General features: G+C 47.3%; 4 protein-coding genes and 2 long non-coding RNA genes across 9 annotated transcripts; 4 read left to right on the top strand and 2 right to left on the bottom strand.

The window, feature by feature from the left end:
- Positions 1-111: 111 nt before the first annotated feature.
- Positions 112-1919, bottom strand: LOC136196346 (uncharacterized). 2 transcript variants are annotated; one of them, XR_010672140.1, is made up of 4 exons: positions 1175-1919; positions 1027-1120; positions 580-910; positions 112-521 (listed from the first exon to the last, which is right to left on the bottom strand). It is a non-coding gene; the product is annotated as an uncharacterized lncRNA (long non-coding RNA). The 2 variants fall into 2 exon arrangements; XR_010672139.1 differs by having other exon boundaries at positions 1027-1913.
- On the top strand, positions 1194-2138 carry LOC136196347 (uncharacterized). Its single transcript, XR_010672141.1, has 2 exons — positions 1194-1650; positions 1701-2138. It is a non-coding gene; the product is annotated as an uncharacterized lncRNA (long non-coding RNA).
- A 1915-nt stretch (positions 2139-4053) lies between these two features.
- Positions 4054-6298, bottom strand: LOC136196345 (fumarylacetoacetase-like). The gene is made up of 15 exons (XM_065985880.1): positions 6169-6298; positions 5998-6108; positions 5855-5941; positions 5770-5804; positions 5659-5708; positions 5514-5604; positions 5356-5453; positions 5247-5299; positions 5140-5193; positions 5039-5084; positions 4847-4977; positions 4708-4783; positions 4605-4651; positions 4450-4551; positions 4054-4364 (listed from the first exon to the last, which is right to left on the bottom strand). The coding sequence occupies exons 1-15, from the start codon at positions 6259-6261 to the stop codon at positions 4170-4172; spliced, it is 1269 nt and encodes a 422-aa protein (XP_065841952.1). The 5' UTR covers positions 6262-6298; the 3' UTR covers positions 4054-4169.
- On the top strand, positions 6298-18384 carry LOC136196343 (uncharacterized). 3 transcript variants are annotated; one of them, XM_065985876.1, is made up of 41 exons: positions 6314-6430; positions 6488-6860; positions 7129-7337; positions 7476-7787; positions 7965-8302; positions 8355-8435; positions 8487-8535; positions 8592-8727; positions 8819-8975; positions 9038-9143; positions 9211-10605; positions 12565-12856; positions 12985-13425; positions 13478-13903; positions 13960-13990; positions 14063-14192; positions 14245-14348; positions 14402-14468; positions 14542-14659; positions 14718-14835; positions 14893-14978; positions 15071-15191; positions 15247-15332; positions 15388-15470; positions 15572-15839; positions 16007-16186; positions 16244-16351; positions 16407-16477; positions 16529-16582; positions 16658-16742; positions 16801-16944; positions 17001-17098; positions 17153-17215; positions 17302-17352; positions 17402-17452; positions 17504-17686; positions 17737-17808; positions 17859-17912; positions 17963-17998; positions 18051-18101; positions 18152-18384. In XM_065985876.1, the coding sequence occupies exons 2-41, from the start codon at positions 6773-6775 to the stop codon at positions 18266-18268; spliced, it is 6660 nt and encodes a 2219-aa protein (XP_065841948.1). In that variant the 5' UTR covers positions 6314-6430; positions 6488-6772; the 3' UTR covers positions 18269-18384. The 3 variants fall into 3 exon arrangements, with proteins under 3 accessions (XP_065841947.1, XP_065841948.1, XP_065841949.1); XM_065985875.1 differs by having other exon boundaries at positions 6298-6860; XM_065985877.1 differs by lacking the exons at positions 6314-6430; positions 6488-6860 and having other exon boundaries at positions 7264-7337; positions 7404-7787.
- Positions 18385-18483: 99 nt separating this feature from the next.
- On the top strand, positions 18484-20125 carry LOC136196344 (uncharacterized). The gene is made up of 2 exons (XM_065985878.1): positions 18484-18532; positions 18595-20125. The coding sequence occupies exons 1-2, from the start codon at positions 18517-18519 to the stop codon at positions 20067-20069; spliced, it is 1491 nt and encodes a 496-aa protein (XP_065841950.1). The 5' UTR covers positions 18484-18516; the 3' UTR covers positions 20070-20125.
- Positions 20126-20316: 191 nt separating this feature from the next.
- LOC136195795 (uncharacterized) lies at positions 20317-21953 on the top strand. The gene is made up of 2 exons (XM_065985258.1): positions 20317-20362; positions 20413-21953. Exons 1-2 carry the CDS (start codon positions 20347-20349, stop codon positions 21852-21854), a joined length of 1458 nt encoding a protein of 485 aa, XP_065841330.1. The 5' UTR covers positions 20317-20346; the 3' UTR covers positions 21855-21953.
- The last annotated feature ends 104 nt before the right edge of the window (positions 21954-22057 follow it).

Below are 22057 nucleotides of genomic sequence, written 5' to 3'. Positions count from 1 at the left end.
GCTAATGAGTCTAATCCCGTATCAATCACGGCAATAAGCAATGGAAGCAGCTAATATGGCTCAGGCTGACGAAGCAGCAGAATGCGCCCTCTAAGTCTAATAAGGCAATCATTCTCGGTGGCTAACGAAATGATGCTGATAGGTGTATTTAGGTTGTTCTCGTCCTTGTCACAAACCCCTAGCAGAGAACCTCTCTGCAACTCTAATAGGCTACGTTGTTTCTTGTAACACAAAGTTTACTGCCTTTCTGCTTTCTGCTGTGTCTTCGAAACTTGATGCAGATGTACTTTCGGTACGGAGAGCGAGGATTCACTCTCAGCATCGCCGTCCCATCTGGAGAACGTTCGACGCATTCTGATGCTTTTCCTTCAATTGTGCAGTTCTCGACGCTTTGGCCGCGTTTATCTGTCCAACGAACTGCCATATTGGGCTCGCTCGTGCTGCAGTTGTAAAGGCGAATGTGATAAGCAGCGTTGGACAAAGAGCTGTGACAGGATGGAAGAGGAGTTTTTCTTAATTTTCTATAGAACAGAACTGTTGAATGCGGTCATTTCGCGCTCTACTGTAGCCCCGTCTCACTTTCTCGTAACGGAAACATCGTATGAGAGCTCAAAAAGACCGGTCGTAACGCAGGTAATATTCCACTGCTCACCCGCCTCTAGCCCGGTTGCATTTACATGCAGCCTAGACATAGTAGAGGCGACGTAGCTCCAACAGATTTCCTGATGCGACGCAGAACATCGAGGTACGCGAGAGCCGTTGGGAAAACGCCACTGCATTCGCTGATAGTCCATAGATTTGCAGCAGCCAAAGACGAGGTTATCAGCCTTTTGGGAAGCACTCAGCTCGGTTTTATAATGATTGGATAGACAAGGAGACGACGCAGATCTTCTGATTTTATAGGAAGCATCTAAATAGTCGAGACGCGAGTGAGCAAGATTGTTTTGGATAGAGAATAAAGAGACGACTCCTGTTCTCATTGGGGTCCCTCCCCCAAAAGCCAAAGACAAGTTCTACTGATGTTACCTTCACTTCCTGTTGCAGCAGCAGATGACAAGATGATACAGCCGAAGAGGAAGAAGTAGAGACACGGACTCATGTCGGATGTGCTCGGTAGAGACTGAAAAACGACTGATGCCAGCCGAATATTTAAAGAAAATGGAGTTGAACTGACACTTGAACGCGCTGACGCCTTCAAATAGCGACAGACATTCGATCAGCGTTGATTCAGTGTTGAGTAATCTGACCGCTCTCTCTGATCAACGTCCGTTTTTCCGGTCCCGCAAATCAACGACTACGACTATCTGGCGTCGTCTGACTAGAAATTTCCAGATACAACGCGATTGGATTGGCTCGATTGGAGACATACACGTAGTTCTCATAAACAGAGAACTGTAACCGTATCTCCTCGGTTTGCAAACCCGCCCTTCCTTGACGCAAATAGCGTCCCACGAAGTGTCGGTTCCGTTGCGTTCTCGACAATCGCTTTTCTCGTTTAGAGTGGAAGTATCATCCGCGGGGTCAGTTTCAGGCCCTATGATGTACACTACCGGATGTGGGTGCTGGGGTCTGCCAGTGGTTTACGCGTACGGATTCCTTCCTCCCTTTTCCCGTCCCAAGCACTTCCACTCGACGTCGAGAAAGGGTTCGGTGAGGATATCTTCTGATTCAATTGTGTCTATTACTTACGGCTCTAATAGCGTTCTAATCGTTGTCCTTTCGGCTTCCTCTCATCGTGAGAGGCGTCGCGGCTAAGTCGGCGTGGCATGGTAAGGCGTTCGGCTTGTACTGGATGATGACCAGGGTCTGGATCTAAGACGATCTCAGGCTGGATCGAAGTGGGAGCAAAAGGGGGCCCTCCAAACGCGACAGAGGGATACGCGGCCCGAAAGAAGCGAAGAAAAGGGTTTAGAACGTCCTGAAGCAGCTTTTCTGATGTCTTCGGCACGGCGGGGCGCACGAGGATCGCGAGAGGAAGGTCGAAGGAAAATCCGGGACATGAACAAACGATTGTTTTGGTTGCTACTGCCAGTCTACTCGTGCAGGAACTGTTTTTGCTTCGATTTTTTAACTGCCCGTGCATTTGTGCTTTGAAACACGCATAGACCAGGTCTAAATATGGTTTCGCTATCTCTCTATCGAACTTCGTTTGGCCAGTAAGGTGATATTCGCGAGGTCGTTCCGATCAGGTGAATTTAATTTATTATTCAAGTAGGGCCACGGCCAATAAATCATAATAATACATCATACTAATACATCATACTAGCTCAAAGAATAAAAATCGAGAACATATATAGGCACGGATTGTGATATATAGGTACACGCAACATGACTATAATAGCACTAGACCACACAGTTTCTTGGTTTTTCTTTCCTAAGATCACTTCCAATAATCATCAAATCGTCGAATACATTCCCCGATACATTCTGAGGGCACGAAGAACGTATGAGCTCGTCGGACAGCAGTCCTGGGTGATTGAAAGAAAGCAACGAAAAATAGTGATATCTCTGATCTTTGAGGCGTTCAAGTACAGTTTTGTTATTGCAGAGCTCAATATCCTCGCAGCAATTTTTGTCGACCTCTATTCCTTTCACTCCTTTGCCCATTGCAACCAAATAGTGCTTGTTCTCAGAGGTTTTTGCGCAAAGAACAAAAGGTGGAGCGAACTTTGTTGTGTTTCTATACTGCAGTGTTCTGGTTTTGAAAATAGTTGCATATACACCCCTGAACGAGGTGAAAAAGGCAAAAATTGTATTGCACGAAATTTTGCCATGATCAGCGATTTCGAGTTTCTGCAGATTAGGCAGCATTTAATAATTGAAATACCTAATTAATTCTGACTTACTCCCAGTTGAATCTGGCCATCGACATTAACTGTCAAACATTGCTTCGTTTCAAATCCAAAAATGTTATACCATTCTGCATTTGTACTTGTCATACGATGAGTAAACATGAAAAGTTCTGTTCGCTCGGCCCAGCTTGCGTGTTTTATAATGGGAAAAACCTTTCCTTCGTCGCACGACGCTGAGAGAAAAGAGGACGACGCTCCGTTTGCGTCGTTCAGAACCACGAGAAATCGATACGTACGTAAATCGTCTTCAACCCTTTCGCACAGCTGAAACGATTTATTAGAGAACAGCATATATCTCAAACCACTGCCAACTCACTTTTGGGATTGGAATTGAATCGTTGTACGGCAGCAATGTGCTAGATGGAAGAGATGCTGGTACTGTCGTTCCAGTTGTTGGTACTGTCATTCCAGTTGTTGTAGTCCAAAATTGGACTGCGAGTGTCACTAGTAGAGTTCTTGAAAAGAAAAGCATTGCTTCTTCTCTGTAGGAGGTACTCTTGATAACTGAGCTGTGTGTCCTTGGTGGAGCTGCTCGCTTCTTTTATAGCCACTTCACGAGGTTCTTGTAAGCTGGTTCAGTTACGATGGATCACCATTTTCGACTTAACTGATTTGCATAGGGTAGAATGGTTTTTTTGCCCAGGTCGGTTTGCCCTACTTGATGTAAGTTCCGTTCTGGTAATGAATGATCTAACACTTCTACTGCAGATTGTGGCGAGAAAAGTTTCCGCGGCACAACTCTCTGCGAAGAGTTTAGCGTGACTAACGGTGAACCGTCCTTCCTGTTATAAAATGACATCATCAGCTGCCTGACGTGGGGCTGACAAGTGGTCGTGTCGCTTTCCGAAAGTTTTAGCCCACAGTGTCAGTTACCTAGAGTAGATACTCTATCCTAGAGGGCCAGAGACAACAGGACAATTACATGATTATTGTCGCGCTACTAGTGGCTCCACCCTTTCCCAAATCCATTCCTGCTGTCTACGCGACCACGTTTCGTCCGCACGTCTTTGAGGGTAAGGAAAATAAATATTTACAGTACTGGCAACAAGGAGAGTGCACGTGCACCAGTTCCCACATGTCAACCACATGGAAAGGAGTCCTTTCGAGAACGAAGTCCTAAAATCTACGTCGAGCGGCGGGACAACATTTTCCACCACGTCTACGACGGCCCAAGTCGTCGTTCTCGACACGGTGCTCGACGTAGAAAAGACGACGCGAAAAGCGTTCAATAGAACACGTACCTAGAACCCAACACGACGTCACCCCATGCAAAACAGCGAAATCGATCCAAACAGCGATTACGCGCGCGCCCGGCGGTCAGCGAAGCGCCGAAGGAAGAACCTTTCCTCGACACGATCCGAAGCCAACGCGATAGTCGTCGGCCAGGCACGAGCCCATCATAACGACCTCGTCTCCGTCAAGAAGAAACTTGCGAGTCGAACCGTCGGACAACGTGAGCGGCTTCGTGCCGCGCCACGACAATTCGAGCATCGATCCGTAGGAGTCGGGAGTCTAGACGAAGAAAAAAAAGGAAGTGAAATCAGACAGAAGAACGTCTTTTCACATGAGATAGTCTCTTTATATTCATTTTTTTTACCTTTCCACTTATTGTGCCTGAACCTAGAAGGTCTCCTGGTTGCAGGTTGCATCCCGTTATTGTGTGATGGGCAAGCTGCTGTTTCATGGTCCAATATAAATTCTATAAATCAGAATAAATACTTTGCACTCGGCACTCGCTCTTAGCCTCTCTACTGAAAAATTGGTGGCTGCCACAACAGATGGAGTCTTCATCGATTCGCCTTAATTAATTGAAAGATACTGTAAAGATAAAATAAGTGGCAATGATAATTAATACTTTGAATTGCCACTTCAAGTTCAATGTCAAAAGAATACGGATCCGAATGACAGAGATAAGGTAAAGGAGTAGGATCCTTGACGCAAAAGCAAGGGTTATTACGTACAAAGAAAGAGAGAAGAGAGTCCTTAGTTTGTACTTGAGGTGGGTTGGCCTTCTTAAACGGTTCCAACGCTGCCATGGGTACAACCCACGGCGAGACCGTCGTGCCGAAGTTCTTGGCAAGAAACGGGCCAAGGGGAACGTATTCCCACTTTTGAATGTCCCGCGCTAAAAACAAAGAAAAACAGAAATTATTAACACACAACAGGTTCCAGTTTAAATGTATTACCACTCCAGTCGTTCATGATCACCATTCCAAAGATGTGATCGTCAGCCTGCAGACATAGACTATCCCAGACGCAAAGTAATACGTAGTCTTCTAAAGCGTACTTTCTCCACGGGAACGGGGCAACCCAAGTCATTGGGAGGTCCCACAAAGAACGCCTAACACATTCTTTAATTGAAAAAGAACCGTTGAGATTTATTCGCTCACATACCATTTCTAGTTCGAAGTCCATTAGTCTACATGGTCCAAATACGGGCGGCTCATCTACATCGACACTTCAATAAAAATCATTTTTAAATATAATTGAAAAATGATCCCACCGTCCTTCGGTCGAGTCTGTCCGCACGGACGATGAATGGGAGTTCCAGAAACGACGACCGACGAGGCACGACCGTGATAGCCAACGGGCAAGTGAAGCCTAAAGAAGGAGAAGCATTGGTTTCATTATCCAAAGGCGAGAGAACGTTTGCTTTCGTGCCAGTTGGGCATCAGAGCGTTTTCTGGGCCTCGAAACATCGTTCCCACGTTGGTGGCGTGCTCGCGAGAAGAGTAGAAGTCCGTGTAGTCGCCTAGAAACATAAATTAAACGTAAGATTTCGTTAGCTGGCTACATACGACTATACCGATATGAGCAGGCAGATGCATTTGCACGTCATCGAGAGGCACCAAAGCTCTTGCAAAGAGAAATATGAGAATCAGGCATTAGATAAATAAAACGGTATTGTTCCTCCAACCTGCTTTTCAATCCCGAATCGTCTCTCAAAACCCCCTAAAAATTTGAAAATTTTAGACGTGTCTTTCTTGTCTGAAGATACTAGCCTCGTTTGCCGACAAAATTCGCTGCAGTGTAGATCTCGTCTCGGCCCACGCCGATTTTCCAAGCGACATAAAGCCGTTGAGAGTGCTCTAAATCAAAAAATGCAATCTGCTCGTTTTCAAAATTTTTTCTCGTGTGTTGACACCTGTTCGAGCACGTTTCCCTCCTTGGACATGATCGGGCCTGTGAAGAGGCTCCTCACTGCTGCGAGGTCGAGTACCGTCGAGCCGATGGCGACGCCCAGGCGATGAGAAGGCTGCAAGATGTGTTTTCGTTTCCGAAGAGGGCCCCCGCGTTCGACGCCAACATTTCTTACGTTTGATGCCGTGGAGAATACTCCATATGGCAGGTTTTCAATTGGGAACTCGCTGTCGGGACCGTACGAGACGAAAGATTTGGAAGACGACATCGTTACCTAGCGTGCTTTGCGTTCACGTGCTCTACCCAAATCTAGCCGCTTACAGCAATCGCATCACGAAAAGATGGAGATAAACAGAAAGACGTATTTAGTAACGTACCTTTAGACCTAAAAATCATGTTTGAAGGCTCAAGAAACGGAAGAAAACGACATTTGAAAAGTGCGCATGCCTACTACAGCTCGCGCTCATTTTTCGGGATTCCTTGTTGTTTTGGAGGTTGAAACGTAGCCTGACGTCTTTCAATGTCCAAGAGGTTGCAATCGCGAAGCCCTGCAGCGAAAAAAACGAGTCCTTCCCCTACCAAGGCAACGCCTCGACGATTTGCACGATAAAAACGATTGCAAACCGAGCTGCCAAATTGACGACGTCACGACACGGCATTTATGCACATTCTTCCTCGGTTGCCGCCTCCTCCCCATCGTTCTAGCAACGACGCTTAGATCAACAAAGCGCATAAGCGAGCGCGTCGCGTAACCAACGATCACCGAAGCCAAGTCGACGATGGAACGGCGACGGCAGCGACACGGCGCGACGGCGACGGCAAAGAGAAGCGAAATCGACGTCGATCCGATCGCACGACTGGCTTATCGTAAGAAGGGTTAGGGTCTCGCGTACGTAGTTTCGACTCGCCTAAAGGGGAGTTTTTGTATAGCCGAGGCTTTTTTTCAGCCGGGTTTGGCGTATTAACTGTTCCCTTTCTAGAAGACACTCACGTGTATAACATAATCATACCGAGGCATTGTAGACTACACTGTAGCGCTAAGGGGTTTAGAGAAGTCTTTAGGGTTACTGCTATGTCGTTTCTTTCGACTCTCCGACATTCTTTTTATTTATATCTCTCTCCCGTTTTTCTTTAGTTACCGGTTATCAACGAATGGACGGTCCTTATCCTTGGCTCGTGTCGTCGTCGTCGGCGTCGTCGTCTCGACGGCGTCGCGCCGCTTCGGCTAAAGCGCTTAGCGTTCATTCGTCGACTTACCATCGTCGCGATTCGAGTTGGAATAGGCGTAGTCGGCATTCGGGACGATCTCTGACGAGGAGAGAGCCGCGAGAAGGCGAGATGGGGGTAAGAGAAGAGAGGCCTAGCTGTAAGAGTACAATGTATTCACGCGGAGTTTCCTGTTGACATTAGGTAGATGTGTACGTAGAAGATAGTCGAGGAAGAGGGGGAAGTAGAAGTGTTCCCTCACCCCGTGTATTTTAGACGCTTTCTGTCAGCAATGGAGTTGGCCACGTTGAATCTACTACATGCGTTTATCACGTTTCCATGCAAACCGCTGCGTCGTCGTCGCATCAAGATGAGCTCCGAACCGCGGCTGTCGTCTGCCGCGTCTACGTGACGATACTGGGCAGCAAACGTCGTCTCGACGAATGCATGGTCACTCGCGGGACGTCGGCTACGGCGTTAGATTCCAGCTGTCTCATCGAGGATGCGGCCGTGTTTCACCCGGGATCAATCAAGACGTTCAGAATCAGAGGACCCGATGTGGGAACAATTTTGACGATCGTCGTGGAAGTAAGACGACTAAACGCACACGTGAAAAATCTCTGCGTAACGGAAAACGAGACCCGGCTACTTCGAATCCTAATAGATAGTGTTTGTATATACGTTTGTTTTCCTGACTGATACATGTTTGTTTTTGTGGTCTTGTGTCTGTTACTCCCTAACGTGTATCTCTTTCTCTATTTGAAGCACGATCTTCTCGATTCTTTCGGATCCAATTGGGCTCTCAGGGAAGTGAGAGTGACTAAGGACAACTCCGGCGAAACGTACTGCTTCCCAATCAAGTCGCTTTCACCTCGTCCTGCTTCTTCTTCGCCTTCGCCGTCTCCTGTCCCTTCTCCTTCCGTCGATGGTACGACGATAGAGGAGAAGAGTGAAGGCGTGGACGAGAAGCCGGTGCCGCCTGCGATTGTCTACGACGTCGTCGTGGCGACGGGCGACGTTCGAGGCGCCGGAACGACGGCCAGCGTTTTCATTACGTTGACGGGAGCGAGCGGTACGACGCCTCACGTCAAATTGTCCAACGGGTTCGATCTCTTGCCGTCATACTTAATTTTCTTTTAATTAAACTGCTTTTAGGTTCTTGGATAATTTTGTTCGTGGCTCGAAATCTCCGTTTAAGATTCGTTGTCTCTCTTTGGGAACACTGGAGACGATTAGGTAAGGTATCCTTCTGCTCTGTGCACGAATATCCGTGAGATGTCTTCCTAGGATTGAGCATGATAACGAGGGAATGGCGCCCTCTTGGTTTCTTGATTACGTACGCTTTTCTTTCTTTGTAGTAGTTTCTTACATAAACTGGAATGTGATTTTTAGGTTTCTATTGCCGAGGAGAATTCTCGCGGCTCATTGATTTATTTTCCGTGTGGCATGTGGCTCGATGCGGCTGCCGGCGACGGCCGAACCGACCGCGTCCTGTCAGCGGTGAAGGAACTTCCATTTCAATTAAAAGGTAAGACAAGAAATGCTAGTGGAGTAGAGTACAGTTTGCTGTGCAAATATTTAAGAGAGATTAGTAAATATTTATGTTTGTCCTTGTTTAGGCTATTCAGGTTTGAGGTCGTACATTGTTACGACGTTGACTGGACACGAAAAAGGCTGTGGAACGACGTCGTCGGTTTTTCTGACTCTCAACGGAGCGCAGGGTTCGTCCTGCGAGTGCCGATTGGACAACGAAAGGCACAACTTCAGAAGAGGCCGGTACAAAGAAACTTTCTTGTTAGCTACTTTATTAATAATTTATTAACTTGGTTTTCTGTTAGACTGGATTGTTTCTCAATAAAGGTGGCTGAAGACCTCGGGGAAATAAAATCAGTGACTGTGAGGCACGATAACTCTGGAGCCCAGTCGTCTTGGTATCTCAAAAAGGTGATATATATGGTTCTTTGAAGTTGAACAATGCAAGGTTTGGGAAATTTTCTGTGTCTGATTTTAGGCCACTGTTTTTGATTCGGCGAGACTGAAAAAGAAATTCTTCGAGTGCGATCGATGGCTTGACGTCAAACACGGCCTGTCCGTCACTCTCGTTTCCGAGTCCGTGGGAAGCGCTGCTCAGCGACTCGACTTGCCTTTTCAGAAAGACATGGGAACGCCGGAGAGAAAATCTCAGCAAAAGAGAAAGAAATCGAAGTCGCAGAAGTTGAAATCGCTCGATAGTCAACCAACGCCCTTGAGCGTTCCCAGTCCTCCTCCTATTCAAAATGAGAACGAGAATAAGCGAGAAACGTCTTCTGTCGACGAGTGCGAGCAAGAAAGAGTCATAGCCACCACTAACGGCATTGAAGACGAGGAAAAACTTTCGCCAAATGATGGGACTCGGAGTTTTGACGAGGACAAAGGTGAAGAAGCAACGGTTCAAACATCCTCCGATCTTGACAAGGAAATCAGCGTCGAAACGACGGACGGCGGAGCTCGTAGTGAGGCAGGGAAAGCGGAAGAAGCAGAAGAAGTGCCAAAAGATATGTTCGTTCCTATAAAAGACGAAGAAGAACCGTCGTCTGTCTTCGACGGCAGAAACGCTATCGAAACGTTAGAGGAAACGTACGTTCCCATGGGAAACGACGACGACGACGACGACGAGACGTCTATACCAGCGAGACACGAGGTAGAAAATGATCCTATTGACGACAGAACCGATGTTGAAAAGAAGGATAAAGAGAGTACAGACGAAAGACAGGCAGAAGATAAAGGAGACGGAGGAGGGTCGGCTTCTACGGGTCTATTGTCTCCTTTTGAGGATGCTCAAGACGGCTCCGAGAAATCAATCACAACCAGAGACGACGACACTGAAGAAAAGACCGTCGCCTTCCAAGAAACACCGCTCTCGGATCCAGAAAGAGAAACTTTGCAAGCGAATGACGTTTCGCCGCAGGCGCCGGACCCTCCATCCTCGTCCCAACGACCGTCCAGTCCCTTGCCTCTTCTGCGAGGTCGCCACAGCAGCGTGACGTCGTCGCTTAGCGACAGCGACGCCAATTCTGGCGTATCGCTCTCGCCGTTGCCGTCGCCGACGAACGACGTCAAAGAGGTCGCTCCCTCTTCGTCGACGGACGACGCGTGTTCGTTTTCGTCGGAGGACAGCGAGCTGCGCGCCCTGCAGAGTCCTCCTACAGAAGGCGGCGATTCGCTGTTTAGTCCGCCGTCTGAGGAGGCGGCGGCACGCGTGACCTACGAAGTCGTCGTGTTTACGAGCGATCTGGCGAATGCCGGTACGAAGGCGAATGTCACGGTGGAGCTTTTTGGCTCGGACGGAAAGTCGAGCGGTCCTGTCGCTTTGAAGTCGAGTGGAAAGCAATTCAAACGCGATTCGGTCATCTTCTGCTACGTCGAGGTAATCGTGTACTGTAGAAATTCGTGTCCGCACCGTTACTCAGTTGAATTATTTGGCTGTGGAGCGTTTTTCTGAGCGTCGTCGAGTCGTTGCTTAGTTTAGCGCACGTTTGATTTTCCCGTTATAGAAGCGACGTAGCGCCTTGATTTTGCTGACCAAGCGTACTGCCGTATCTGCGTTTGCGTTCGCTTTTCGCGTCCAAATAGCGACTGAATGTCTTTAGAATAGACCCACAATGCCTTTCGTGACCGATTCATCGCTTCTACTTCGCGTATTAGGGCATTTCGTAGCAGCGCGATGATTGACGTCATGCGTTGCTCAATGCAGCGTGACAGGGCGTGTCTTGCGTACGTAGCACACGTGCGTTGTTTTTTTTCGCATTTTGAGTTGATTTTCAACAAAATTTCGTTCGTTTTTGTTGTCAGGATTGCATTTGCGGCCGATTGCAGCCGATTGGCTAAGATTTCGGTTCAAACGAAGCGCTTTTTGATTTTGAATAGCTGCAGTCGTAGGGTCCTAGTCGCGTATGAGTATAAATACCCAGCGTTTACAAGTACTTATCAGATGGAGCAGAGCAGAGCTCGTGGCTAGGATAGAAGGGAGACTGGCAACACTCCCCAAGGAAGTGGAGCTTGGACGACTACTAGAATCGCTTGACAAGGCGTCGCAGGCAAGACTCCGAAGCGCCGGAGGACCAATCTCGGGAGCGTGGCTGGATGCGCTCCCTCAGTCGAAAGAGTTGTCGTTTACCAATGCCGAGTTCCAGACGGCGGCTCTTCTTCGACTGGGGGCAGACATTCCATTGCTGCGCCAAATCCGACGGTGCAACTGCGGAGCAGAGTCAGTTGCAGATGGATACCACCTCCTGACGTGCCCGAAGGATGGCGGTCCTATACGGCGCCACGATAGCTGGCAGCATACGTGGCAGCAGATGCTCAGGTCGGTTAACTACCGAGTTGAGCTGGAACAGGAAAGAGAGTTCCAAGACAAGAAACGCCCGGACATCGGAATATATAATTTCGAGAACGGCAAGAAGCTTCTGCTTGACATCAGTGTAATCCACCCGCTTAGCCAAGCAGTCGTCACGGGCAGCGCTCAGGAGAATGGATACGCGGCGGCGCACAGAGATAAGACAAAGGACGAAAAGTACCTGCAAGTCGCCACGTCGTTGGGATATCTTTTCAAGCCCGTCGTCGTCGAAGTTTTTGGCCGGTGGAGTCCCACGGCGGCTAGCCTCTTCCACCAGATCGCGAGGCGCCCGTCGGTCGACTTTATGAATGATCGCAACGGATTCATCAACTACTGGAGCAAGCGTCTAGCGGTCTGCCTACAAAGAGCAAACTCACGAATAATTCTTAATAAAGTAGAACTAATTATCCCCACCCATCATTCCCCTGTTCTCCCCTCCCCCTCCCCTGTAGATGTAAGGTGCTTCACCACACACCATTCCCTCTAAACCCCCTAGTGCCCCTGTCTGTGTGTTTATTAGAATATGTACTGTGTAGTTGAGAGATATACCATAAATAAAACCCCAAGGCTTGAGGCACTATGACCCGGTGGTCGCCTCATTCCTCACTTGACAAGGGTGTAACATTGCACGCCTTCCTAGTTCTCGCATCTCTCTCCCAGCTCCTGGGCACCTCTGTCACCGGGATAAACCTCCATAGCACCGTCTTCCGTGGGGTTTGTGTCAAGTGTCGATGTTTTTTGATCTTTTTTTAAAGTTCTCTACGCGAGAAAACGCGTTTTTTAGCTTCTCGCAGTCAAACGACGCGTTAGGGGGCCCCAGTTCCAAATTTTCCGTGCACTGGACCGTATTATCGTTTTCATCATCTGTAGAGTAGATCGCGGTCGTAACAACAAAGATAGTGTACTCTGGCGTATGATTAAACCAAGATATAGCTGCTCTGTAATATCATAAACGAAGGGGAGTGTCTAATTAAGCGTATTTCTTTTTAGTCGCCCCATCTCGGCGAATTCATTGAACGAGTTCGAATCTGGCACGACAATGGGGGATTTGCACCCGGCTGGCACTTATCGAAGCTCGACATTGCACCCGTAGTTCGCAGCAGCACGTCCGCTTCCGCCGCCCCCGGCGAGCCGTCGTCCCCCACGTGGACTCACCGAAACAACGAAAACGCGACCGTTTACGCGTGCAATCGATGGCTGAGCCGAAGCGAAGACGACGGCGAAATCATCCGAGAACTAGTGCCGTCGCTACCGCCGTCCAGTTCGAGAACGGCGCTAACCCGTAAGTGCGAGCCCTTGCATAAAGTATAGCATATAATGTTGATTATCTACGTACTGTACTCTGTCTGTTAAGGGAAATCTTTATCTACCAATGTCTGTATCATTCAACTATTATTACGTTGTTTTTAGTGAAGCGATACCGCGTACTGGTTTACACCGGCGACGCCCGATTCGCCGGCACCGACGCCAACGTGTTTCTGACCGTCTTCGGCTCCGCCGGACGCGACACGGGCGAACGCCAGCTCCGTCGCTCCGCCGCCTTCAAGAACAAATTCGAGCGAAACGACGTCGACGTTTTCGCCATCGAAGCCGCCGACTTGGGCCCGTCTCTCGTTCGCGTTCGCGTGCGAGTCGACGAACGTCTTCTCGGCACCGGTTACTATTTGGAGAAGATTGTCGTCGCCGACGCCGACGACGGTCGGAGCTGGGTTTTTCCCTGCCAGTCTTGGCTGGCGGGAGGTAGCGTCGGCGAGGAAGCGACAGCGACGAGGGAACTTCTCGTCGAAGAAAAAGTGCCGGCGCAGAGGCGAAGTCACTCGCCGTCATTGCTTACTCTAGATACCACTAAAGGTTAAAGGAATTTTCATACAAGTAGTCTATAAAAATGTTTTTATTTTCTCAGGGACGTCCTATCGCATTTCGGTCAATACGGGCGACGTTTTTCGTGCGGGAACCGACGCCCAAGTCTTCGTCGTTCTCTTCGGCGACGATCGCTCGTCCGACGTTCTGCACCTGAGCCAATCGCTTTGCTCCGGCAGCAAATTCGATCGCAACAAAACCGACGTTTTCGTTTTCGACGTCGCGACGCCGCTCGGTCACTTGAACGCCGTCAAGGTGTGGCACGACAATCGCGGCTTCGGCGCCGCGTGGTATTTGGCGTCGATACAAGTGTGCGACGAGTCGACGGGACGGCTCTACGATTTTCCGTGCTACAGCTGGCTGGCGCGCGACAAGGGCGACGGGAAGACGGTTCGCGAGCTCAAGTGCCAGGCGGTGCGCTCCGATTTCGAGGAGAACGAACAGGACGCTATAAACGACTCTTTACCAGGTACTTCGTAATCTTCTCTGATCACAAGTCTCGACATTCTTACTCTTTGCTTCTAGATCGGTCTAAAGTACAACGATTGCGTGAACGATATCTTTCTCTTCGGTTTTGTTTATCTTTTCTCGCGGGGCTTTGGTGTTGTTCCTTGACTTTTCTCCTTACGTGGTTTCTTAGCATGTTTCAGTTGGCGGACAAATTGAAAAAGAAATTCGTCAGCGAACCGGATTTGATTCGGGTCTGCAAGAAGTTGAATGTCGGTTTGTCGAGTAACGCCATTAAGGAGAAATTCAAGGTGAGATTGGTGCAATTCGCCTTGTCATTTTATCCTTTGATTCCTCGCGCAGGAAATTGTGAAGAAAGCCAAGAGCGACACGATGGACTACGGCCAATTCAAGACGTTCTTCAAGGATATTCTTCACAGGCCTGAAGTGTATCTCTTATTTGCCAGGTTCGTACAGGAGAAGATGGCTTGCGTAGAGAAATTTATTTGGTCTTTTGCAGGTATTCCAGCAATAGGGAGTACATGTCAGTTGAAAATCTAAAGAAGTTTCTTACGTCAGAACAAGGGGTACGTCGAACGTTAATTAATTGAGTAGCCCTGTTGCACAGCATAGATTCAAATCCTTGTTTTTTATACTAAGGCCTTGGGAGTAGAGGATCAATACTGCGAGGACGTTATAAACGATTTTGGCGAGTTGGAGGAAGAAGATAGAAACGATGAAGGCGACACGTACCATACGAGAAAACTGACTCTGGACGGTAAATTTTCCTTCAGACAATAGGTCGTACTAGAGGTTCAATGTTTTATATTTCTTAGGCTTTTCTCAGTACTTGCTGAGCGTCGACAATTTAGTCTTCAACGGAGCGCACTCTGGAGTGCACCAGGACATGACTCAACCTTTGAGTCATTATTTCATCGCTTCGTCTCACAACACGTCAGGCATCTGCTTCAGTTCCGCTTCTACTTTTTCTAACTGGTTACTCGTTCACAGCTACTTACTTGAAGATCAGCTACGCGGTCAGTCAAGCGAAGAAGGATACATAAGAGCTCTCCGAAAAGGCTGCAGATGCGTTGAAAGTAAATAAAACCGTGTAGTTTTGTGTAGCCAACAACATGTCATCTCTTTATTTCTGTCTTTGACGTATTCATCCGGGCTTTTTATTATTTAGTTGATTGCTGGGACGGTGAGGACGGTGAGCCGGAAGTCTATCACGGATTCACGCTCACCAGTCGCGTTTCGTTGTCGAAAGTTCTCGAGGCGATCGAACGTCATGCCTTCGACGTTTCTTCGTAATATTGGCGACAACGATACGCATCGTTCTATGACTTACAGCCTTGTTTTTAGATATCCCGTCATTCTCTCTTTTGAGAATCATTGTTCTATTAAAGGGCAACAACGAATGGCCGAGCTTTTGCAGGAAATATTTGGCGGTATAGGAATTCAGGTGTAGGCGACTGTTTTTCGTATCGTTTTCCTCCTGTTCAGATAAACTCTACACGGAACCAGTGGACAGAAAGAAGCGCCATCTTCCTTCTCCTCAAGATCTCTGCGGAAGAATCATAGTCAAGGTATGTAGCTGCGTATACATTACCGTTCAAACGTTTGAGGCTTCTCATGAACGGTACACCGTATGTCATATTAATTTTGACGTGACTGTAACTTTCCCCAGAACAAAAAACTTCTATCTGACGAGAATTCCAGAACTTTCGTCATGTCCGACACCGACGAGGAGGCGGACAGCGATTTCGACGACACCGTATCGATGGGAGAGACGAGTTTGAAATCGGCGATTTCGGCTTCTGCCGGTCTTTCGCTACCGTCGTCGTCGCATCAGGAGGAAGGCGCGAAGAAACGGCGGGAAAAGCATCCCATTGCGTTGGAGCTATCTCGACTTGTGAATATCGTGCAGGCAGTGAAATTCAAGGGGCTGGCTCGAGGTGAGTGGGCGCGTACTAACTTTGCATCGTTCCTTCGGCCACGTAGTCTTGGCTGAACGCACCCTTTTCACCTGCCGATGTTCAGTTACTTTACACCTTATGCAAATGGTCGCATCTATGTATACTTCTGCAATACGTATGGATTATACGCTTTGTTTTGATTCCAGGTGATTTCTGGAAAATGTCTTCTCTCGGCGAATCGAAGTTATTCAAATTGATCGGATCGGCGCCTTCTCAATTGGTCGATTATAATCGACATCAAATGCTTCGCGCTTATCCGGCGGGACGACGCGTCGACTCGAGCAATTACAATCCCGTTGATCCGTGGCTTTGCGGCGTTTCGATGGGTAAGAAAATGCGAATGTGTTGACGAACGAACGAATGTAGGTGAATTTGTGTGCTAGTCGCTTTGAATTATCAGTTCGCTGGGAAGATGATGGACCTCAATACCGGTTTCTTTCTTCAAAACGGAGCTTGCGGTTACGTTCTAAAACCGTCAATTCTTCGCAAAGGTACGCTATGTCTGTGTTGTGTGTTGAACTGTTCTGTATTCGTTTATACTGGTAGATGGCGCTGTCTTCAGTCCCTTTTCTGAGGCACCTATACCGGAAACAGAGCCAAAACTTGTTACAGTCAAAGTGAGTTATGAGAATGACGAAAGCGTGGCATCTTGAAAGAGCCTTTTGCAGGTTATAAGCGGTCAGCAGTTCCCCAAGCCCAGTTCGTCTACCTCAGAGAAAGATGTATGTTTAATTAAAATATTTAGTAGTGTTTATTTGCTTTAGCTCTTATAATTACCGTTCTATTCTGTTCTCAAGGGTGTCGATCCTTCGGTTGTTATTGAAGTGTGTGGCGCACCGCAAGATCGTTACGAAGGCCGGACAAAGATTATTTCCGGAAACGGTATACGCTTTCTACATGCATAACAAATTTATAACTTTTGATTATGTGTTTCCTGCAGGGTTCAATCCGGTTTGGGACGAGAAATTTTCCTTTGCAGTTCATTGGCCTGAAATGGCCCTGGTGCGATTTCTGGCTCTAAGTGGCAAGGGAACGAGCAACGTCATAGGGCAGTACACTCTTCCCTTCGACAGCGTGCTGCAAGGTCTCAAAAGCATAGGCTTCGTATCAGCATGCGTTATAGCTCATCTGACTTGATAGGTTATCGTCATGTCCCTCTTCTGTCGCAAGCTGGCCACGTGCAACCATACGCCACTGTCTTCGTTCACATTTCGGTATCTCGTGGAAGACTCTTGAAGGTAGACGTTGATTTGATACATACCGGTATTTCTGTTTGTAAAAGCTGCCTGTAGAGATCATCGTCGTTAAAGAGTACATCGTCTCGTCGTCGATCTACCTTGCCGTCAGTGAATCAGGTTGGGAATGATTGTTAATCGCATAGTATAAGAATATAAGGCAGGCTATGGTTAAATGTAACCTTACCTTGCTCATTTTTTTGCAGAGCAACAAATCAGGGTCACTAATTAGACAAAAAAGGGCAAAAAGTCGTGACGTACGTTTTTAAATTCCTATCCAGAAGTGCTGGTTCAAAAATGTTTTAGTACGTCAGAATGAAAAAAATTGGCGTCTCACAGCTAGACGACGTGTTTGAGGTTAATTAGAAGTAGTAAAACAATTTTACCTTTGAGAAAATTTCTCTTCAGTCCGCAGATTATCTACTTTCTCAAGCTCACGATCTGACGGCGGACATAGTCGATCATTTGGGTCATTTGAAAAAAATCGGTTGTAGCGGCGAAGTTCCAACGGAAGACGATCTCATTAAAGTTGTGCAAAACCTTCTTGAATCGAACAATATTCACGAATTGTGCGTGGAAATTGAAGACGATGTGAGTAAATGAAATAAATAATCGATTAATTGAGACAGTCATCCATGCAGTGTCCTGTTTTGACGTCGAATAAAGATTCTCTTCCTATGGAAATAGCTTCACTAACTGTAGTTTTTCAGCACGTGAGCCGTTTTTCTATTCGAATTTTATCGGAACGATTTGTCATTCTCAGGTAATAAGTTCGTGTCGAGCTGTGGTGGATGAGGGAAAGCAAATTGCAGAAGAGGTAGCACAAGCGGTGTATGTGTACTTACTCATATCAGCTTGATTTTCTAGATTATGAGAATTCACGAAAATGGCAGCAAATTAACTGTAGGCGGTGTTTATGCATCTATCACTTTTTTAGATTGAATTTTGTGCGCAGATATCGGTTGAATTAAAGGGCGCGGGTCTGAAGGAGAAGGCCATTGGAAAGGCGCGTCGTTTTTAATTGAAAGCTATCGTTTCTCATGTATTCTTCATTAGGCCATTGAGTCGTTTGCGTGGAATATGCAGATACTTCGAGACAGTGCAAGCGTTTTGAAGACAGAACGAGACAACTGGCAGAAGCGATTAGACGAGCTGAAAGCATTATACATGTAATTTTAACGTTGCAGTAAGACTCGCATCTGGCGCGAAATTTAGCTCAGTTGGCATCTATTCTTTGCAGCCTGGCTCTGAACGTGCTATCAATAATAATTCAACGCGTGTTTTTTGGACTATTGCAGCGTAGTAGCCTCGGACCCAGGCCTCTCCTCTCCTCTCTCCTTGGGGGAGGAGAGGCCCTGGCTAGCAGCGTAGCGCGCACTATTCACTCATCTATTCTTCAAGCCTGGTCCAAGAAGTCCACGATGGCCTCTACTGACAGTAAGACGTGTTCGTTATATGTGTCGCACTTGGATGAAATTGAAATCTTTCTCCGTGCACAGTCGGCTTCGTTGAAACAGTTTCACGTTCCGAATCGTTCTCCTGTCTATTTGGAATTGCTGTCTTAGACGACGGGGTGCTCTGTGCTGACAAGGGCAAACACTGCGTCTGGAAAATTGATCCTTCGTCTGGGAATTTTTCTCTTTTCGCCGGGGTCGAAGGAGAGAGCGAGATTCACGACGGTTCTTCAAACGAAACGAGATTAAAGAGCCCTTTAAGTCTCGCTGTATCAGCCTCTTGTATCTACGTCACTGATATAAGTGGTTACATTAAAAAAATACGACTAGGTGATGGAGCGGTGTCTACTGTAAGTAACTGCAGAACTAAAGACATCGATAAAACTGGCAACATCCCCTGTCCTCTTGGAATAGTAGCAAAAAAAGACGGACGCTTTTTAGTTACTTGCAGTGATTCCACTATCCGTGAAATTGATGTCCTGAAAACAGATTCGATTCGGATTTTGGCAGGTGTCAAGAATCAACATGGCAGCAGTGACGGCCATTGCGGTGAAGCAAGATTCCATGTTCCTTTGCAAATAGCCGTAGGACCGGACGGTTCTGCGTACGTGACTGAACTTAGAAGTAATGCTGTAAGAAAAATGAACAGCAGTTTTCAAGTTGAAACGATACGCGAAAATAGCAGCAAGCCTAAAGGCGTTGCTGTAGACGATGAAGGAAACGTTTATATCTGTGATAGCTCTAATAAAATCTATAAGCTCGCGCCATCTGGAATAGAAACTGTGTGTGGATCAGGTGAAGAGGACTCCGTTGACGGCAGGGGTGCCCTGGCTTCCCTGAAGTTTCCTCAGTCTTTGTTCTATGATTCTAAATCAGGATTCCTCTACTTTACGGAGCTGGACGCCCTTCGCAGGGTTAGAGTGGCAACCCCTTTCATCCACGATCCTAAACTGTCGTCTGACTTCGCCAACTTGATTGACGGCAGTGAAAGCCTACCAGTGGGAGACGCCATATTTTTGGTCGAAGGAAAACGTATCAAAGTTTGCGCCAAACTTCTTTACGTTCGCAGTGAATACTTCAGCAGCATGTTTTCGTCGAATTGGAAAGAAAGTTCGACGAAGGACGCGAGCGAGTCGACTCCAATTCGCATCGAAGACGCAACGTACGAAGCGTTTCACGCTGTCGTCACGTATCTCGTCACCGGGTGCTTGGAAGTTCGAAAGTATTTTCGTATCATTCCTGATATACTCATATTGGCGGATCGATATCTCGTTGAAAATCTGCGCGAGTTCTGCATCTCGCATATGGCTCAGAGAGTTTCAAATGAAACTTCTCTCGATTATCTGTCTTTGGCTGACAGGTTCGGCTTCCGAGAGCTGAGGAAAACGGCTCTGCAGTTTGCTGCAAAAAATTTCAAGACGCTGTGTCATGACGACGGGTTTGCGGCTCTTGGCGGTGAACTACTTGCCGAAATTATGAGAGTTATTGCGTCGTCAAGTTCGTCGGAGGAAGAACATTGACTGGTAATTTTGGCGCGGATTTCTTTGTTGTATGTGACTTATGCAGTTTTGAGTAAACACAGTGTTGCTTCATTAATAGTCAGCAGCTTTCAGCAAATAATAATTTCGACGTGTTGTAAAATCAAGCTTTCCTTTCTGAACTTTCCTGTATAGTCTGGTTCTAAATTTTCTCCATCTAACGCAATTTAGTTGCTCCAATTTGTGAAGCCAATTATCGTCCTCGACGTGTACAATAGCGCGCACTAGACAAAAAGTCTTCCGAAGCCCTGTTCCGTAAATGACGTCTACCGAAGGTAAGAAGCGTGTGGACAGCCATGTTCGGACGTATTCTTCGTGCATCTAGTTGGCTTCGTTGAGACTGTTTCACGTTCGCAATCGTTCTCCCATCTCTTCGGAATAGTCGTGCTAGACGAAGGCGTGTTTTGCGCCGACTGCGGCAAACATTGCATCTGGAAAGTCGATCCTTCGTCTGGAACTGCCTCGTGCTTCGCCGGAGTCGAGGGAAACTCCGGATTTGTCGACGGTTCTTCAACGACGGCGAAGTTCTACGGCCCCAGAGGCCTCGCCGTCTCACCCTCCAAATCGTCTATCTACGTCACTGATTTCGAGACTGGCCGCATTAGAAAAGTACAATTAGGCGATGGAGCCGTGTCTACTGTACTAGGCGACTGCAGATTTCCCGATCCACGAGGAATCGTGGCAACAGATGATGGACGCTTGTTATTTTCCTGTTGGGATTGCACTATCCGCGAAATTCGGATCGATACCGAACCCGATTCGACGTCCGTGGCGGCGGGTATCATGGATGAATCAGGCGACAGTGACGGCCGTGGCAGCGAAGCAAAATTTCGTTCTCCTTATGACCTAGCCTTAGGACCAGACGGTTCTGTGTATGTGGCCGACCCACAGAATAGCGCTATAAGAAAGATCGGCAGAGATTATGAAGTTGAAACCATTGGCACAGAGTTTATAAAATCCGTTGGCGTCGCCGTAGATGATGAAGGAAACGTCTATGTTAGTGATTTGTTGTCTTGTAAAATCTACATGCTTGCGCCATCAGGAATTCAAACTGTGTGCGGATCGGGCGAAAAAAACTCCGTCGACGGCAGTGGCGCCCTAGCTTCGTTGAAGCAACCGCAGTCCTTGTTCTATGATTCCAAATCTGGATTCCTCTACTTTACAGAATCAAAAGCAGTTCGTAGGGTCAAAGTAACGGCTTCCACTTTCCGTGATCCTAAACTGTCGACCGACTTGGCCAGGTTGATGAACGGCAGCCTCCCAGCGGGTGACACTGTATTTTTGGTCGAAGGAAAAAGCATCAGTGTTAGCACGAATCTCCTCTGCGTTCGAAGCGAATATTTTAGCAGCATGTTTTCGTCCAATTGGAAAGAATATACCAAAGAGGACACAAGCGAGTCTACTCCGATTTGCATCGAAGATGCAACGTACGAATCGTTTAATGCTGTCATTACTTTTCTCGTCACCGGTTGCTTGGAGATTCAAAAGCATTCTCATATCATCCCAGATATACTCGTCTTGGCGGATCGATATCTTGTTGAAAGTTTGCGCGACTTCTGCATCGCTCATCTGGCTCGGAGAGTTTCAAAAGAAACTGCCTTCGATTATCTGTCTTTGGCCGAGAGGTTTGGCTTCCGAGAGCTGAAGAAAGTGGCTGTGCACTTTGTTGCAAAAAATTTCAAGACTCTGTGCCGTGACGACAACTTTGCAGGTCTTGGCGGTGAGCTACTTGCCGAAATTGTGAGAGCCATTGCATCATCGAGTTAGAACATAATTGACAGTGTTAATTTTAACGCGGATGTCTTTTGTTTTGTGTGTCTAATGCAGTTTCAAAGTAAACGCGTGTTGCTTAATTATTAACAATCAACAGCTTTTCAACATATTTACACTGTACTAAGCCTGGCTCTGAATTTTCTCCAAATAGTCCAACATCCAACACGTGCTCTTATTTAGCCTAGCGCGCACTAGAT

This window comes from Oscarella lobularis, chromosome 15 (genome assembly GCF_947507565.1).
Source record: "Oscarella lobularis chromosome 15, ooOscLobu1.1, whole genome shotgun sequence".
NCBI lineage: Eukaryota > Metazoa > Porifera > Homoscleromorpha > Homosclerophorida > Oscarellidae > Oscarella > Oscarella lobularis.
This window is presented reverse-complemented; position numbering and strand designations above follow the sequence as displayed.